This window comes from Brachionichthys hirsutus, chromosome 8 (assembly GCF_040956055.1).
Source record: "Brachionichthys hirsutus isolate HB-005 chromosome 8, CSIRO-AGI_Bhir_v1, whole genome shotgun sequence".
Lineage (NCBI taxonomy): Eukaryota > Metazoa > Chordata > Actinopteri > Lophiiformes > Brachionichthyidae > Brachionichthys > Brachionichthys hirsutus.
In genome coordinates this window covers 190,314-203,976 of record NC_090904.1, presented here as the reverse complement: position 1 = coordinate 203,976, position 13,663 = coordinate 190,314, and the positions used below count along the sequence as shown (strand labels likewise).

General features: G+C 43.0%; 1 protein-coding gene across 1 annotated transcript; it reads right to left on the bottom strand.

The window, feature by feature from the left end:
• Nucleotides 1-528: 528 nt before the first annotated feature.
• On the bottom strand, nt 529-4,373 carry gata2b (GATA binding protein 2b). The gene is made up of 5 exons (XM_068742389.1): nt 4,169-4,373; nt 3,275-3,763; nt 2,129-2,274; nt 1,281-1,406; nt 529-813 (listed from the first exon to the last, which is right to left on the bottom strand). Exons 1-5 carry the CDS (start codon nt 4,371-4,373, stop codon nt 529-531), a joined length of 1,251 nt encoding a protein of 416 aa, XP_068598490.1.
• Nucleotides 4,374-13,663: the final 9,290 nt, after the last annotated feature.

The following is a 13,663-nucleotide window of genomic DNA, read 5'->3' as shown; positions in this document are numbered from 1 at the left end:
GTATAAATGTCAACCAGCTCAGAGAAAGCGCTTCAGGTAAAAATATGTTCATAATAACGGTATCCATACTCAGGTGATATAGTAAAAGAAGACAAGGCAGTGAAAATAAATTATCTGAATAAAAATAATTATCATCGTAAACAGTGTCAATTTGTTTTGTTTTTTACTTTTTCTTTTGTGAAAATCTTTTAAAACCGTTCAACAAAAATAATAATCCAGCACATTTCATCCAATGTTGTGAAGGGGTCTGTCTGGGACGTCCCCTTCATTCTCACACATTTACAATATTCACAGTATTGATCCGCACCAGATCAGGCCGTCAGCGGGGATGAAACTATGAGCTGCAATGACATTTATGGGTTAACATGCAGGAAGCAGAATATCTTACCCCATCAAAATATGTACCTGTAAATAATCATCATAATAATATTGATATTTGTATTCTCCAGTGACTATTGGCATGATCACTCAAGACGGTCTCGACAAAATCTGTCTGTACCAGCCCTCATTCCGGTTCTCCTCGGCCTCTCATCCCATGGCTGTCACCACATTAGAGTGGTGTGGGTGCCCAAAGGAAGGGTGTATCGGAGTGGGTGTGGGAAGCATGTGTCCGGCATGGCCGAAAGGAGGCAAGTGGCCCAGAGACATGCGTCCGGCCAGGCAGGCGGTGCCGTATGGAGAGCTCTTCTCATGCAGGCATTTGGGAAATTCATCATAGCTGTCATTGCACCTCTTGTTCTTTTTGGATTTGTTGGACATTTTGCGATTGCGTGTCTGTATTCCCTCTTTTTTCATAGTGAGTGGTCGATTCACCTGTGAATCGAGAGAGAGAGAAATGAGATGCGTGATTTGGTGAAAGATTGGAGGACCAGTTCAAATATAGAAATTAGGAGCTAAGGCTTCGGGTTAAGGCTCAGGCGGCATCATTTCCTAAATTAGCTTTGGAACATTAGTTTGTAGAAGTGCTACACATTTCCCATTGGTGATAAACGTGCATGTCATTGATGAAACTCCTCCAGGTACCATCAGGATTTGGTTACTTTACAATAAATTGATTGTTACCATCTTTACATGAGATTTGTTGACCGTACAAAATTATAGAATACCATCTGAAACATGCCTCCAGTCTCCTATTCATAATCCACCATTGTGAGTCTCAATGGGATTACCATGGAAACAATAAATCTGACGGTGTCTGGGATTAAACAGTCTTCCCTTCTCGTTCCTCCACACCAGTGCAGCCAGAGGCCCAACTTCACAATCCACAAACACAGACTCACATTATGCAGCTTGAAGTAGAGGCCGCAGGCGTTGCACACTGGATCGCCGTGAGCGTTACGCCGCCAGAGTGTGGTGGTGCTCGTCTGACAGTTGGCACAGCAGGTGCCAGCTCGTCTGGCAGCGGACTGCGTGTGGAAAAAGACAGATTAAACTTTGATTAGGGGTCAACAGCACAAACAGACCAAAGGCCGCTATATTCATTCACATAGTCACACAACGATCTATTAAAGTTATTTGATGATCATGTTGCTATTTACTAAATTAATCATTTCACCTGCAAACGTAAGGTAAATGTTCAGAGAGGCACATTTTAGGGAATGTACCACTAAATACAAAGTGTGAAATTGACTGTATTTAACTAACGGTTGGTATATTTGTAGACCAATAATTGATCTCCATATCTAAATTATGAGGAGCCCTTGTGCTTATCGTCCCAGTTCTTTCCTCTTTGATCTATTTTACTAAGGACAATTCCTACATTAATCTGTTCCACCATGATGTAATAAATGTATTATCAACAAGATATGAATTATGTTTTACAAAACGTGGGTCCACTCTGAAAAATCAAGGCAAAATGATTGGAGCGTCGATCAGCGCCAAACATTATAGATTATAGGTCTCAGTCCTGTCGTTAGGAGGAAACGGGCGCTGCTTTATCTGGACCGGTCAGATATCCGGAGAGGAAACAGCTGGAAGGCTGCGGGGCGGGGCGGGGCGGGGCGCTGCGGGGCGCTGCGGGGCGCTGCGGGGCGCTGCGGGGCGCGAAGGACGCACAGAGAAAAGCGCTTTCATTTTGAACGACGGAATTGTTTGGATGCTCTTCGGGTTGGTCCCCCCCCCGACTCACCAGTCTCCGTTTGGGCTTGATCAGAGGTCGGTTCTGACCATTCATCTTGTGGTACAGCCCACACGCGTTGCACAGGTAGTGCCCGGTGCTGTCCCGGCGCCACAGAGGTGTGGCGGTGGCTCCACAATTGACACACTCACGGCCCTCTGAAGAAACACACACATGGAGGTTTGTGAAACTTTCAACTATATATTCCCAAATTGCGTCTTTGTGGTTCCGGTTCAACCCCCAAATACAGACTCGATGTAGTTTCCAGTTTCTGTTTGTCCATGAGAGAATTAAGGGAACCTTCATGTCTGCGAGTCTGCTGATTTATTATTCTGTCAAACGTTATTCCCTTTGTTCAACACCTAAAACGAGGAATATTATTGTTCTATAAATCTATAAACAGGGCCCAGTTTACCGGATTAGATCTGAAGCCATCCAAGATCACAGCAAATTATTAGCAACAAGTCATAATTATTTGAATGCAAATTTAGAATCAGCTCGCACTTCAACAAGTTCTTCTTTGAGATGATTCCACTTTATAGAGCAATCGGGTCTCCGCTGGGAGTAGTCAGATTACAAAGTATTCCTGTCTTCTGTAACTGAGAAGAGCCTAAATACTGAGCTTCCTTTCACACCTCGGAGCGGATCGAGTTCATTACAAGCATTTATTGAACAATGGTTGTATCATTTATAATGATTAGAGGTTTTAATCGTTACCTTGCCTCCATTTAGACGCTATGAAATTGCTTTTGTATTAAAAAGGCTGCTTTTGTACAAAGAATGAGGGTTTTTAAATGTTGTTTCTTAAATAATTAGTATGTTATAGGTAAAAGTATTTTATAATTCGTTACTGCTTGTGGGCTAATGAATGTCTGATCTTAAAACTTAAACCCGTTTATACTACATTATAACGACTCATTTTAAATCACGGTATCTGATTTAAATGCGGTAAATAGAAACACTGCTGACCCTGATTACGTCGGGGAATGTTTTTAAGCGTTTTTAATTGGGATATTTCTCATTTTCCTTGACGAGGCCTACTTTGAGTGGAGGTTTAGTGTTTATATCAGATTTATTATGTGCTCGTCTGACGTTTGAACATGTCCAAACACTCTTTTATTTGTTTCTGGCGGGTTCGTGGTGCGTTTGCGGACTTACCGGTGCAGGAGCGTGTCTTGCCTTTGTTCTTGTTCATGAAGCAGGGGGGGGCTCCGAGCAGGCCCCCGGGGTGAAACAGGCCGCCGCCGTACTCATGCGCCGCTGGGAATGAGTATGTGGGATATGTCGGTATGGGGTGGTGGGTGGGGGGGGTCTGGCCGCAACCCTCCATCTTCATCCCCTCCTTCTCATCCATTCTGGAGGGGGGAGACGCGGCCCCCAGGTCCGGCGAGACGTCCTTCGGTGGTGTCGGGGGGAACGCATACAGATGGGGGCTGCAGTGGGACGTGGAGACCGCGTTGGACGTGCTGCTGCGCGGGTAGACGGCGGAGAGGCCGCCGGTGGACGCGGAGCCGTGCTGGTGCAGGCTGGGCTTGCTGAAGGGACTGACGGCCCAGGCGTTGTGGGGGCTCCCCCCGTCCTGCAGCCAGGAAATGCCCGGGCTGTGGATGAGATGGGGCCGGCAGACCTGAGAGCCAGTCAGACGAGCTGTAAAAGATATATAGATAGTTTATTAGCAGGAAAAAATTCGATTAGATATCAGGTAAATTTGAATTGAAAATTAACGAGACTTTGTGGTTCAAAATTTAGCCTAATTAAAACAAATAAATTAGGAGAATGAAACTAATATTTCCTAAAGTTAACTGTACTTTGAAAACAGCCATTCCCGCGCTGTTTGATTATTTTAATTTGGATAAACCTGAGGCCAGATAAAAACAGCATGACGTAATCAATACAAGCAACGTTTCTTATTTATGAATAGGTCACATTTTAGAGCGCCAAATAAGAGGAACTGGCGTTTGGTGCGTAATCGTGACTTGTTTAGGAGTCACAATAACTAAATATATCGTCTTTGACAGCTGCCTGCGTCATTGCGCTCATTGCGCGGCCTACCGTGCGCTTGGCTGTAGGACACCCGGGCCCGGGCAGAGTTGTGGTAGTACGGGTTTCCTTGTGAGTCCAGGTGATTAAAGAAAACATCCACTTCATCTGGGGGAAGCAGCTGCGTCGTGCAGGGCTCCATGTAGTTGTGTCCCAGGCCAGGGTGGGGGGGGTCCGCGGGATGCATCCAGCGGGGCTGATCCGCCGCCACGTCCATCTCTGAGGCGTGTCGAGTTCAGAAAGATGCAGGCAGAGGTGAAAGGGTCTCGAACACATGTGCACGAGGCGACAGATGTTGTGTTTTGATTCCTCTGGCTTTGCCTTAGTTTGACACTGGAAACGTGCAGCGCAATCACCGGAGAGTGTGTGTCTGTTTTGGTGACTGTTTGTTGTGCGCCTGTTTTTCGTTCTTTCATGAGAGTGTTTGAATGATAATAAACATTTCTTGATTTCTTAACATCTTAAAGTCACATCCCTGCAGCGTCAGTCCTCCTGCTGATAAAAAGCCACGTTTGAGCTCCTTGTTTGCGCGTTACTCGATAAGGCGCGTTACTCACGCGTTATTGTGTCCACAGCATCAGATCAACCCACGCACGTCCTTTCCCCCGTTAGCTCCTGCTGCTCCGGTGAGCGTGTCAGAGTAAACTCCTCATCCAGCGGGACGCACGACCGTGGCTGACAGCGGGGCCAGGTTGGTCAGTCTCGGAGGCGGAGCCTCTTAAATTCTTGATTCAGCCAATTACAGCACCTTTCAAAGCTCGGAGGCGGTTCCCCAACAGCCAGACATCATATTCATATTGGTGCTTTATGATCAAGGTTCTATCTGCGCTGTTAGGCCAAGGTATCGATCTCCGTGTCTCCTGTAGTTCTGAAATCATCTGAAGCCTCTTGGATGAAAGGATTCAAATATTTCCAAAACGTTATAGGATGCTGTTTAGGGTAATACCGGCCTTTGGGTTCGGGACCAGAGACGGGGACACGGACTGTCCACATCCGTTAGTGCGCGTTTTAGCGCGGAGACACGAACGACACTGAAGCTCAGCTATAGATGCCGCAAAAAAGACCTTTAAATAAATCATATTTTCCGGATAAATTTACTGCCGATATGGTTAATTCTATTGTTTATTTTATATATTTCGTGCTTTTGTGCGAGTCGTTTATAAAGATATGTAAAAAGGATAACGTGACACAGCTGCTCTCTTTGATCTTTTTTAGAGTCTCTCTCCCTCTCTCTCTCACGCACATATACACACACACACGCAGATTGACATACAATAATTGTACATGGAGCGCGTGCAGCTCAGGCCGGGGACCCTGCCGCCTCCTTGACGCCGTTACGCATTTTAGTGAAGAAAAAAAGAAATGAGAGCAAGGAGATGAAAGAAAGAAAGAAAGAAAGAAAGAATAATCTGCTCGAGTCCCATGACAGCATCTGATATTTTCACTCTGACATTAATAATGCATCAAATCGACCCACATCCTTATGAATGCTTTGATTTGGAAGAACTCCACCAACAATTCCTGAACAAACAGGGTGGACTATACAGATTAGATTAGATTAGATTATTAGAAATAGGTTACGTTTGATTTGAAGTGTCCTCACCGCCTCTCCTTAATGGGCATGCTGTTCTTGTTGTTTCTCGTTTTGTCTGTCCGTCTGGTAAATCTGAGATCGAACAGGCCCAGAAAGGTATTTTAAAGTAAACACCTTTAGTGGTTAAATCTTCCCGGAAAATGAAATACTTGTGAAATACGCTTGATAATTGGCCTATCAACGATGACGCCCTCTTCCAGACGAACCAATCAGCATGGAGCGTATCATTTATTTTCTTTCTTGCAATTAAAGCTGAACGTAAAACGTGTTTTTAGTGGAGATCACATCTGTGTAACTAAAATCCAGAACACCAGAACCGCAGAGCGAAGCCCGGAGGAGCTTGTATTAGAGCTCATCAGCATGATAATGCTTCGAGTGTGAGCTCTTTGATCTGGCGTGGTGATAAAACCTTATCGGCTGCGAACATCCACTCCATTTGAGTATTTGACATTAATTCAATCCACCTTCTCTCTCCCACCCGAGCCCAGAGAGAGAGGGGTGGCCGCACTAAAAGTTGGTTTTATAGCATAAAAAGATAAATACCAATGAAACGTCATAATGTTAGGGTTAATTTTTTAGGTAATATCGATGTTTTTTAATGGTAATTCATTTGAAGTGGCTCTTTTATTAATGACAGACGTTTTTTGTATGTTTTTTAATCTTTCAAATAATTTTTAAAGCATCTGAATCATTATTTTCTCCGCCTGTGTTTAAACAGTTTAATTGTGTCACACTGATTTAGCCCATCCTGGGGTAATTTTTCATCGGTGCTGGCTAATCTTTGTTCTGTGTGAAGATAATAAATAGCCTAATCGTTATCAGCGCGCTGCTGGAGGGGGAGAATGGGGTTGATCGGCCCGGGAAATAGGCTCCAAAATGCCGCGGAATAAATGGCATTTCTTATCTCTCCCCCCCAGATTATCACCGCCTTTTCAAGATCGCGCGACAAATACTTCTATTGCAGGGGGGGGGGGGGGGGCATAATTTACTGGACCAGATCTGGAAGATGGGGGCGCAGGGTTTGCCTATTATTATGGTCTGCATGTGCAAAGACTTTAAACAGCATAAGAACAGCTCACCTTTCCGTGAAGGTAGGAGGAAGATGATGAATATATTTATTAGATAGAATGTTAGGGTACAAGTACAGTCACACAGTAGCGTGTATTACAGTACAAATAGTCAAACAACTTAAGGTATTTTATAGCTCTTGTTTTTCCCAGGACCCTCCAAAACAGGGACAAATATTTCAATGTGTATATAGGCCATTTGATGAATATTTTGCAAATGGTAAATGCACGCAAGTGCACAAGTATAAATGTGTCAGGTACAAACAGTGTGCTCACTTTGCTCAGTCAAAAATAGCAAAGACAATTTCGATAAAGGAGACAATATTAATATGACAAACAATTTAATTGTGAAGGCGTAATGCTTTTGTATAGCAGCATTGTCCATAAGTGTGAGGAGTGATGGCTGAAAAGGTATTTTTCCATCATACAAACTGATGCTTAATACCACCCTGTGCTGCTGATGGTCTCCAGGGTAACAGAGATAAGAGCACAGTCATTTTCCATATCTTACAGTCTAGTATATTCAAGGATTAAAGTTCTCCTTCCTGAAAAGGTCAAACATAAAGTCAAGCATACAGTGACAGAGCGTTTTCCATTTTTTACAGCGTGGAATGACCTTTGCTGACATGCTTTGATAGATGCACACCTCCCAGTGCAGACAACAGCCTTCTGGAAATATCTTTGAATATTCTCACAAGGACCAGCGTTTATGAGGAACAGTGATTTATACTTCACTATACAAGCGCTAATGATTTTCTTGTCTATTCCTTAACTTTAACCAAAAATAGTTTACTCTTAGGTTGCTCAACAAGATCAAATGGACAAAGACATTATGCTCCAATTGTGGTATAATAAAATTTTGTCACAATATGTGAGGCATAGCAGCATAATCGTTCAGGAGGAATATTCTGAAAACATCCTAATATACATTTAATTCTAATAGAAATTCAGTCTCAAAGACCTTCTCTTATTCAGTGTGCAGATATAAACATACTTCACGACGTGCAGAAGTACACGCTAACGTTCCATCGTAGAGCTCCAGATTCATCAGATCTCGGCCTCCAGAGTTGATTGAGCGAATAGTGAGGGTGTGGAGCTCCATTATCAGAATTGATCCTTCTTGTGAAACAGTGTCGTCTTTTGTCCAGTCACTTATATAAAGAGTAAGAAGCTTGTCTCGAACCTGCATCCATAATAGGTGTAAGTTTGGGGTAAGATGCTGAATGGCTCCACCCCATGCAACTTCCCAGATCCACCATTTATTGTCTTGGCCCTTTAAATGAAGGATATTGCATTTATTGTTATTTATAATAATGATTATTATGATTATTTTGTTAGTTATTAGATTGGTATAAGAATAATTAGATTACCCTAAATATATTCCATATCAGGTCTCTGGTATATTTATTTATTTATTCAATTATTTTTCTATTTCTATTTAAATTTAATGTAATGTAATTTATCAGGTGGTGTGACTCCTCTTTTTAGCATGAACGTGTTTTTGTAAAAACGTTTCTTTTAGAGTTCTTCAGAAGGATTTGTTTTTGCTGCAGACAGTGACACCTAGCGGGCACGTTTATCAGTGCACGTTTATCAACTGGAATGTGCAGCAACCTCCTGCCTTTATGGTGTTGGGTGTTTGATTTGTCTTGTTACCATCTTGTTGTCACAATACTGCATCAATGATTTATCCCATTTTACACCCATGCTCTAATCTGAGAGGATGATGGAATTATAGAGGGTGCATGAGGAATATGAGGTCTCACCCACAGGCAGTCGTCACATGCCAGAAAAGCATGAATAAATTAGTGGATAAACATTATAATGTTACTTCACCAGGAGTCACTGGAAAGTTTGGTGAGAATGGGAATGATGATGATCTTGATAAAGCACCTGATGGGAGATTTTTTGGTGTTTCACAGTTCCAAAATTAAGATGAAAGGAGAAAATAACCCCAACACAATAGGAACACATAAATGTTTGATTTGGAGTACTTATCTGTTTAAGATTAATACTAGAATATCAATAAATCAACAATCAACTAATCCATATTGATGCATTTCCAAGCTTTACTGAAATTGGCAAACAAGGAGTGTATAAATTAAAACGAACGAACCCTTGTTTACAGAGAAAAAAGAAAATGATATATGTACATGAATTAATCAATATATATAATGAGTATAACAACAGTAGAATATTTCTACTATGTTGCTTTGTTTTTATTCATTTGTTCATTTTCTTAATGGCTCATCCTGTTTTGGGTCACAGGGGTGGAGCCTATTCCAGCTGGCAACCAATCACACTTGCATCCATGTCAATGTCACCAATTTAGCTAGGTTGCATATTTTTGGTGGTGGGAGGAGAACCCTCCCAGGCACGGGGTGAACACGTAAACTCCACAGAGAAAAGGTTTTTACGCAGGAGGCCACTGCGCAACCACTGCGCCACCGTGCTGCCCCTAATCTCTTTTTAATTACCGTAAGTCAAATATTTTAGTGCTTCTTCTGCCCGAGGGATTGTTCGAGTGATCTTGAGTCGAGGCCGGTCCACATTCTGAGTCACAAATATCCCTTTTACATGAATTATGGTGAAATGGCTGCCAGTTGTGAGGAAAGGCTGACCATGATCGTGTTTAAACTGAACTCAACTCTTTGTATATAGTTGTCTGACGTGGATTTCGGCTGTGCATCCTTTTATTGTCATTACCTGATGTATTGATTGATTGTGTGTAGTCTTGACAAGGATCTTTAGTAAGACGTCCGAGGTCAAAGGTTCACTACTTCACTTCCTGCACAGAGAGCAGCAGGAAGTGAACGTTTACAGGACCTTGTCACTAACAACCTGTCAATCAGACTCTGTCTCACTGGAGCTGTCCGGGGAGTTGTAGAATTCAAAACAACTTCTTTTTTTACAGCATTGAAAGGTAATCTATTTCATAATTGTTTTCTTTACCTGCATCCTGTGTGTACTGGTTCATGTTCAAACATGTGCAGGATGCTGTTCACTTTTACAAATTAAATGTTTGCTCCATTCACCACCTAGACTGAATTAGAACCTCATGTCGATATTATTCTGTGGTGAAACTCGACTGTTCACCATCATAAAATCAACTCCATCTCAGGACTATTTTAAAATCATTGCCTCTGATGATTTTGTCGGTGCATCTGTCTATCTGTCTGCTTGTCTGTTTGTCTGTCTGTCTTTTAGCAGCATAACTCAAAACATTACAGAAAGATCTTGATGACATTTTCAGGAATCTTTTTGGAATATTACCAGAAACAGATTATTACATTTTGGTGCTGATCCAGGAGAGGCTGCTACGGACAATCTGGACGAGGACACGGACACGGACACGGTGACCTCATGGATCAGCTACAATGAGGGTGAGTTATGCTAACGACAAGCCCTGGTTCACGTCGAAGCTCAGCCAGATCAGACGTGAGAAAGAGGCAGCACGCAGGAGTAGGAGGAGTCTATCAAGGCACCGCCCCCCGAGAACAAAAATCTGTTCACGCACACACTCAGACAATTTGGAGTAATCAATTCACCTAAATTGCATGTGGGAGGAAAAGCCACACGGACAAGGTTCCTGATATGTAAGGTTCCTTTTTTGCTGCTGCGCACACGCACACGCACACGCACACGCACACGCACACGCACACGCACACGCACACGCACTCACACTGTCTCTCTCTTAGCTTTTAGGTGGCTTTGCAGTGCCCTTTAAATGGAGGACACTGAATTTGTCGCTCTTCCACACTTCTGCAGGTGCAAGAGAGAAAAAGACAATGAGAGAAACAGGCTGACCCTTTTACTTTAAGCTGATTTACCATGTCCTCATTTCTTTCTAGTGCATGCTCATATATAAACAAACATTTTTGCTAACACAGTGTTTGTTAGTTTATTATTTTTGATGTGTTTTCCTGGTATCTCCTGGATTATGATGAGCTGCTTTTGACTTCCAGGTGGTTTCCTCTCAAGCGTGTCTGTGTCACTCTGCATTATCAGAAGAGATAAACCTTCGATTTGCCTGATCAGCATTCTCAATCTATTCACCTTTTCTCTGACTGCACTGTTTTCTCCAGTTCGGTGGATTATAATGAAAACAATCAGAGGGGAAACTGCTGTGAAGCATTTGATAAATATTTTGTCTCATCAGAATTGTTGGAAATAAACATGCGTAAACATAAAGATGTTTTTTTTATACCAAATCACATCTTTAAGAAGGTAGCGTGGGACCTTTGCTGCACCAAGGAGGGCTGTTTGGTGTCACATAAATCCTATTTATTTGTCTCTTGGAACTTTGGCAACTTTCTACACTATTTTCAGGCTTAAATACAAGGAGGAAATGGCTAGAATGAAGGCATGAACGTGTAGCATGTTGTGGCTTTCTCATCAACGTGGTTTGTCATGAAATGCCTTGAATGAAGGTTTAAATTACTCATGTAATTGTAGTATTTAATCTGAACGCTTATGAAACCCACGTCTGTTCCTGCAGTGGTGAGGCTGTCCTCTATCAGCTGTCTTTAGGAACCAAACGATATGAAGATGAAGCACAGGCTGGGTGTCAACTACTTAATTCAATTCATTAAAGTTGTATTTAGGGTAAGAAAACGTCACACAAGCCTTTTGGCCCTCTTTCAAAATGCTTCTCATATCCAAGTCTGTTTTGCAGATCTAGAAATGACAAGAGATGGAGTGAGGCCTGTTCCCCCTCCTCCTGCCCCCCCCCCCCCCCCCAGCTCCTCACCACATCAGGATACACTTGTTCTGGTGAATTCCGGTTTCAAACGTAACGCTGCCTTGCTCTGCTTTTCTGCAGGACCAGTATTAAAATCAGGCACATGTTGTCTCTTAGTGACCCTGCGGTCAGAGGGGGGGGGCCTCTAACGAACTTTTATACTCACGCACCTTTAAAAACCTCGCCCGCTCTCGCTTCCTTTCCTCCGACAGCCTGCATGCTTTCCCTTATCACCATGAGAGCCGATGAAAGAACTTGAAGGTCCTTTTACAATAAGCCACACTGTTGATCTCCTCCTCTCGCCCCTTTCAGGCTTGTCACATCGCTGATTCGTGAAGATATTGATGAGACATAATCTTGATATTCCAAATCCACTCTTTATTATGACATTAAATATGTATTTATATTTCTCAATGCCATCCTTATACAGTCTGGGTTTGTCCTTTGACCTCCACCCATCATTTGTACCCCTAGCGTTGGACAGATGCATTGCAGCGAGGCCTTTTCTAATTCTAAAGACTCACATGAAGTCGGTGCTCTCCTGTTTTTGAAGTTTTTGTGTTCGACCCAGTCATTCTTCTTCCTATATCACACAATGCATATTGTTCTATTCTTTCTTCACAGTGTCTCTGCCTCTTTGTGTTTGAGTTGCTCTTTCTCATGTGAAAGTTCCAGAGATTTCCTCGTTGTGAAGCAACATTGCCACCTGGAGCTGAACAGCATCACACTAACTTGTGATTTGTTTGGTGGACTTTAATGTGAATCGTGACGGCATTCAGACAATCGATCGATAAAAGCTGGACGTGTTTTAGGCTCTGTGTGAAATACACGATTGCTGTTTGGTCCCAGCAGATATGCTTGAATTAAATGTGATACCAGATGTGATGTTGTCACTGTTCATTCAGAGTGAGGCTGATGATATTGCCCCACTAGAACCCTGCGGTCCCAAAATGCTGGCCTGCTCGTGGTTCCAAACATTTCCAAGAGCAGACAGGGGGCGGAGCTTTCAGTTATCAAGCTTCTTTATTGTGGAATCGGCTCCCTGATTGGTTCGTGAGACAGACACCATCTCTATGTTCAAGAGTAGATTAAAGACTTTCCTTTTTAACAAAGCTTATAACTAATCGATGCAGTAATCAATATAATCAATATGCTGTCATTAGGCAGCATTGGTAGCTTAACATCATGACACACTGAGCTCCTCCCTCTTTATCTGATTATTCATGTTATAAATATATGTCAGTAATCTCTCTCTCGTCCCTGTAGTCTTGTGCGCTCTCTCCCGCTGTTTGTCCCTCTCTCTCTTTCAGGTCCTTCTGTCCGTGGTGCTGCAGAACCTGGACCTGTGTCCCTCAACACTGATGTCCACGTCGCTAGCATTAGCATTTATAGCTTTATATCGCTAGCATTAGCATCTTGTTTTTGTCTGCTCCTGCTCTGTCTCGCTATCGCTTCCCATCCATCTCCTTGTTTTTGACTCGTCTCCGACCTGCCATTCTCTCTCTCTCTTTCTCTCTCTCTCAACCCAGCCGGTCAGACAGATGGCCGTCCACCATGAGCCTAGGTTCTGTCCAAGGTTTCTGCCCGTTAAAGGGAAGTTTTTCCTTGCCTCCGTTGCTCTTGTGGGTCAAGTTGGGTTCTGTGTTTCCCTGCAGGTCTTTCCCTGCTAATCCTGTAAAGTGCCTTGAGATGACTTTATGTTGTGATCTGGCGCTATAGAAATAAAACTGAATTGAATTGAATTGATCCGGTGAGCAATAAAGCAGCTCATGATTAAAGTTGGATGGATGGATCTTATTTTCCCAAAATATCACTACTCTTCAGTTTGACTGTCAAATAATGTGACATATTCCAAATATCTGCAGGGAAGAAAAGACACTGCTTTCAGCCCGGAATGAACAGGATGCTCAAAGATAAATTGTCTGCGTATTCAATTTAAAGTTTTCATTGGCACACAGGAATGACTCGCATCTCGCTGGGGGACTTCCCACAGAGGCTGGCAGATGCTCTGAGAGGGATGTGCTAGCTAACCGCTGCCCAGGTCGGGCTTCCGGCCCTGGGGCAGCACACTTCACTGGTACCCTTCACGTCTTGCAGCACCACCA